Raw genomic sequence first — 6,000 nt, 5'->3', positions numbered from 1 at the left:
TTCATATTAACAGGGAAACCCTGTGAATGGTTTGCCAACTGCGCTTCATTCACGCTATTGCATTTGTGCTGTTGGGGAGCTTTCCCCAGACTGCACTTGGGCAGAGGAAATCCGTTCTCAATGCTAGGATTGTTTTCCAAGTGGATTTCTGTCTTATTTGGAGTTATAGGGCATTCTTTTATTTGAACTGTATATACTGTATATCATGTCATTAAATATAGAAATTTTATTTTGTTCTGTATGGGATTAAACCGTATTTCTTGGACATGCACAGTAGCGCAATAACAATGCATGTGCATAACATCCATTCACACTATACTAACTGCAGCAACCCGATTGGCTTTTGTATCCAGAACGTGACTGCATTTTTGCTTTGCTTTTATTTTGTTGTTACAGTGTGATTGCACAACTGTGCAGAATAATAGATTGCTATTGTTACAGAACTGACCCTAGTGTAAAAATCTTCTAATTTGATGTGAGGTTCAGGGAGTTCTGGGACATTAGGGGACTGAATATTACTGTATGATCTGCACCGTATACTCATCAAACAAGATTTAGAAGTAGGAAATCATGACTCTACCACACCATTTTGTGAACTTTTTAAATGCTTTATTTTTTTAAAAAAAGTCATTTTATTTTATCACTATTAGTAGTTTCTTTACTTCTTTGCTTAATTTGAGGTGAGCGCTGGTGATGGGGATTAAGGCACTGAGGATATTTAGCCTTTTAAAATGAAACATGGAAAACAAAGAGATCAAAACAGTCTCTTGCTAAGTGGGTTCCTGGCTCTCTCTAGTGGCAAGCACAAGAAATGGACTTAAAATGATGCATTTTAAACAATGAATGTTAAATGTGGATTCTTTTGAAGATGCCAGCCACAGATGCAGCAGGCAAAACGTCAGGAATAAACTCTTCTAGAACATGACCTCAGAGCCAGAAAAACCCACAAAAAACTATCTATTAGGGAGATCATAGGTATGAGTTTACATGAATTAAACAGAGCAGTTGCAGACCGCGAGTCTTGGAGATGTCTCATCCATGGGTCGAGATTGACTGCCAGTGTGGCCTCCAAAGGGAAGGCATTGCACAACCACGACTGTGGGGTGCCACAACCTTGAAGGCCCTCTCCCACATCCCAACCTGGGACAGGGAAGAAGGGATCCCAAGAGGACCTCAGACTAGGCTAGGCTTTGTGCAGGAAAAGCAGCATTTCCCAGGATATGTGGTGACCTATGTGCCTGTTCCCTTTACTAAAGAAGCACATGGAAGCCTCAGCTGCAGTCTGAGAAGCTCAGGCCAGAAATGTCATTTGTTGATGCTGAAAGCTGGACCAAACATGGGATCCTTGACTCACAGATGATTTCAGAGCAGGCCAGCTTTGCATTCCTGGCAGTGAAGCCAGGCGACAAAGAAGCCTGAACTGCAATGGGTGCAGCAGATGGTCAGTGCTAAAGGCAGCCAGCGGTTCTCTCCTGGATGAAATTTAACATTGGTAGATACTGCTCCCCACTCCAAACAAGCCAGGCTTCTCTACTTCCTTTCCAGGGCAGTCAAGGTAAGCACAGCTGCTTCAGGATCTGGGTGAGGTTCCTGGGAGAGTCCAAGTTGCAAGACAGAGATCCCTGGAGTGACCGCGGCCCCAGTTGCTGGGCATGAAGGACAATATCACGGGCAAAGACTGGTTCGACCTAAGGGGATGATGATAGGTAAGAGGTCACCACAAGGCAGGAGCAGATGAGGACAGGGACATTCTGGGGAGCTCATTTTGTTTCAAGTAGCAAGAGGACATCCTGCTTCCAGTAGCTCAGCAACCCCTTCAAAGACAAAAAGTTCTTCCTTGACTACAAGAAGCCAAACTACTTCAGTTTTCCTTTGCAGTTCTACTCCAAATGGCTCCAGGAAGTGTGACATTTTCTGTCACTATTTTGAGATGGACTGCAAAGGAAAATGAAGAATTTGAGGGTAACGAGAGCTTGCGATGGTAGAGGATATTTTCATGGTTTTTCATGCATTTAGTGGATTTTCTAAAGTTCTTTTTTCCTAGAAGCAGCAGCAGCAGACAAGACTTGCACCCAGAGCTCAGGGTGCGTTTCATTTGTGGAGGGGAAAAGGACAGCAAAGGTGTTAGGCAATGGGTTGCTTGAGGACACAATGCAATTGTTGAAAGGATTTTCACCTTAATTTCCGCACAATGGACAAACGAAAGGAATAATTTAAATGTAGATTCAGTCAAGGGTTAGTTGCTATAAAAGTACAAGTTTTAAGCATTTGTCTTGTTCAGAATTCTATAAGTAAATTGCAAGCCAACAAGGCATTTTAACCAAGATAACTTCATCAAAAAATATGGTTAAGTACACAATAAAATGCAGCAGAGCTGAAAATAAGCCCTGTGAAATGAATGTATATTTCTATTATTGTTTTCAGCTTTTATTTTGCAATGCACTACATTTCTCCTGAACATCCTATGTTTTGTAGTGCCTTGTTCTTCTTTGTGGTTACGACCCTACATACAAGCGTTTATATTGGAGAGAAGAGTCCAGAATCCCAGCCTTGTACTGATGAAATCCAAGATAAAATCCCTCTCTCCCAGCTGCACATGGACAGTTCTGTTGGCCATGGGTTGAGCCTGGGAGATTTCCAGTTGCCCAGGTGTAGCTGGGGGAAGAAGGAACAGTCTTCACATCCCAGACAACTAATGCCATTAGCTCTTGTTGTCTGTGTGCTTTCAAGTCATTTCTGACTTTTGGCAACCCTAAGGTGACCCCATCAAGGGGTTTTCTTGGCAAACTTTGCTCAGAGGGGTTTTCTCCTGCCTTCCTCTGAGTCTGAGAGTGTCCCAGGGTTACCTTGGCCAAGTGGGGATTTGAACTCTGGTCTCCAGAGTCCTTGTCCAAAATGCAAACTATTACCCCACATCAGTGGAGAGTTATGCTGGTGATGATTTAGGCTCCACCAGAGGTCCAGAAGGATTTTTCCCAGAAAGTGATTTTTTGCTACAAGTAGAAAGAGGTCCAATAAAAGCAGCTGAAGCAGGTGTGCTACCTTCATGTATAACTTTGGGTACAGGCAATAGTTTTAAACAAACAAACCTAGTGCTGTGCACATCAAACAATACAAACCAGAAGCACTGGAAATAGCTACTACTGCCAGAAGACTTACGTGGGCCATGATGAGTTTCTGGTTGCCAGCGGCAGGATATTCCTCTCCAAAACAAAAGCGGATCTGGTACTGCGGTGGGGGCTCTCCTTCGCTCAGGTAGCTCCGTAACTCTGAGTGGCAAAGACATGAGAGATCCTCAAAATGATTGTACAGAACTTGCAGTGCTGGAAGAACAGAAAGCCCAACGCACACTGCATTCTTGCCCCCTCCATCCACCGGAGCCAAGGTTGAAAGGAAATGCAAGCCACATCCTCTTGGTTCACTTTTTCTAGGGTTATGGTGAAGGAAGGCACACAAAATCTTTCAGCTTTGAGCATCCTAATTATCTAAGACCTTTTTTCCCCTTCCCACCCACTGAGCCCACACAGCCTTCATCCCTCCAGCTACATTGGGGTACTGATAGTGGCTCAATACCAAAAGAATTCCAAATGCAATTGGCCAAAATGGAAGCAGTCTATTAAAGGTCCAGCGTCAAAGCATGGTTGAGCGCCTTCAGCTTCCAGAATCCCCAACCCAGCATGGCTGTTGGTCAGAGCTTCCTCAAGTTCCATTTGTGGACTATAGGTCCCACAATCCTCCACATGTGGGGGGATACTAGGAGATGTAGTTCACCAAAGGAACTCTGCCAAGCTCCTGCCCAGAATAATCATAATATGGATGAAGTAAGCAGCTCCAATGTGCTGTAAGTGTGGCGGGAGAGAGAATGAAATGACAGCTTTATGGAGAAAGAGCTGGACAAAAGCATTTAAGAAGAATCACCTTCAGTTATTAGCACCCATTGAGGAAGCATCTCTTTGCTATTAACTAAACAAAAGCCTGGCAGTGGCAATTATTGCTTCACTTGACAATAACACTTCCACAAAGACATCCATGTGATGAGTGAGGGCAGCCTCATTTCCCCTCATATTTATAGCTGGTAGAAAAAAGAGAGAGCCACAATAATCGTATTTTTATGGGAAATGGATCTCCAACTACCTTGAAAGGCTTTTGATGGCTGGAGGCTATTGGCTGTTTTGGGCACAGCTGCCCTGCCCCATCCTTCCCCAGAATTGAGGAAGATACAGAAAATCTATTTAGTAACTGGAAGGTGCACTGGAAGATGGAAAACACCAAGACTGTGTTTCCTTTCCATTTGGGTAGTCTCTTTCACACCATACAATTATAACATTCCAGACCAGGGTTTAACACCACCGGAGGCATACTATCAAATCCTCAGATTAATGGGAAGTGTGCTAGAGCTCTCTGGCAGAGAATACAAGGTACCCTGCTCTAAACTACAAATCCTACAAGGGCAATGTGAACTTGAAGGCATTCATGGCTGGCATCCATAGCTTTTTGTGGGTTTTTCGGGCTATGTTCTAGAAAAGATTCTTCCTGGCATTCTCTGAAGATGCCAGGCACAGATGCTGGTGAAACATCAGGAAGAAACTCTTCTAGAACATGGCCACAGAGCCCAAAAAACCCACAAAAAACCTACAAGGGCAGTTAAAGCAACAGCAAAGAGCTATAACCATGTAATGTCAAAGCAAGTTTGCACCTATAGAGGGAGGAGGGCTGAAAAGTGTGGGATCGGTTGGCTTCGTTGTTGTGTGCCTTCAAGTCCTTTCCGACTTATGACAACCCTAACCTAAGATGAACCTATCATGGGGTTTTCTTGGCAAGTTTCTTCAGAGGGTGAAGCAATGTAGATGCAGCCTTTGAGAGTTGTAGTGCCAAACAAATCATGTTTCCCAAGCTCTGCTTGTAGAGTTCTCAGAGGAATCAGGAAGGACGAAGCCAAAGCTACAAGAATGAAGAACTAAGCCAAGAGAAAGGCTGAAAGAAAGAAGTTGGCAGCAGGAGCTTTCATAGACTTAAGCCTACTTCCAAATGCATCTGAGGAAGTAGACTCAAGTCTACGAAACCTCACGCTGAATACTTCTTTTTTTGGTTACTGTCAAACATGCTATACGATCTCTTTGCATACTGATTTTGCAGACTAACATGGCTATATCTTTGCATTCCATCAGGAGAAAGGATAACTCTGACTCACGCTGGAGGAACTGCTGGGTGTCCAACAGCTTGTAGGTTTTCTCCCTCTCCAGTTTGTTGGGCTTGTCATTGTGGGGTGCCAGAGGCCCCTTCCAATAAACCCGGCCTTGGCATTGCCGTTTCATGAAGACTCCCTCGGGGGCCACCCAGAGGAGGACCCCACGGTGTAAGAAGGGGAGAAGCCTTTCCAGGATGCTGATGGCCCTGGTCACTTGACAATTCCCAGCCACCGCAGCCGGGGCAGGAAATTCAATTTGCTCCATGCCACTTGGACCGTAAAGGCAAGTGTTATCAGCCGGCACTGGCAGAAAGGTGATCCGACAGCCCTCGGCCGTGCTTGTGGTGACCTCCTTCACCAGGACATCACAGTAATACAGGCGAATGTGCAGCCAGCAATCTGCGGCAAAAAGAAGAGAGCAAGTATGAGTTTTAAATTATTTTGTCTGTGATCCACCTTGGGTCCCTTTCTGGGAGCAATGCAGCACATAAACAAAACAATTAAATAAAATATACTGTATATACTCATGTATAAGTCTAGAAATTTTAGTCAAATTGACCCAGAAAACCTGAGTCGACTTATCCATGGGTCAATGTAAATACTGTACTTTAACTCTTATTAAAAAAGGAACCATCCCCTGGTGAAAGGCAAGAGTGTAATCTGTCCTGAAAGCACTGACCCTCCTCTACTCTCTTATCCATCCAGCCTTTAGTCTGAGCAGAAACAGTAATGCCTGCTGAAATTTTGTCAATTCTTTGGCACTGTTTTCTTTGCTTCATCCTTTAGATCCATTGTTACATGCAGCTAAGTTT

General features: G+C 44.1%; 1 protein-coding gene across 2 annotated transcripts in view; it reads right to left on the bottom strand.

Moving 5' to 3' along the window:
* Window positions 1–587: 587 nt before the first annotated feature.
* LOC149315442 (interferon regulatory factor 4-like) overlaps window positions 588–6,000 on the bottom strand; it is a 28,444-nt gene continuing 23,031 nt past the window's right edge. For both annotated transcript variants that reach the window (XM_089513467.1, XM_089513468.1), the window contains 3 exons: window positions 5,192–5,587; window positions 3,160–3,269; window positions 588–1,688 (listed from right to left, as the gene is read on the bottom strand). In XM_089513467.1, coding sequence (XP_089369593.1) covers window positions 1,551–1,688; window positions 3,160–3,269; window positions 5,192–5,587 — 644 coding nt within the window. In that variant the 3' untranslated portion in view covers window positions 588–1,550. The remainder of the gene's footprint in view (window positions 1,689–3,159; window positions 3,270–5,191; window positions 5,588–6,000) is intronic.

Source organism: Sceloporus occidentalis, unplaced genomic scaffold (genome assembly GCF_023333645.1).
Source record: "Sceloporus occidentalis isolate IW3139 unplaced genomic scaffold, rSceOcc1.0.p SCAF_3, whole genome shotgun sequence".
Classification (NCBI taxonomy): Eukaryota; Metazoa; Chordata; class Lepidosauria; order Squamata; family Phrynosomatidae; genus Sceloporus; species Sceloporus occidentalis.
Note: the sequence above shows the minus strand (reverse complement) of the source record. Positions and strands in the feature narration are given on the sequence as shown.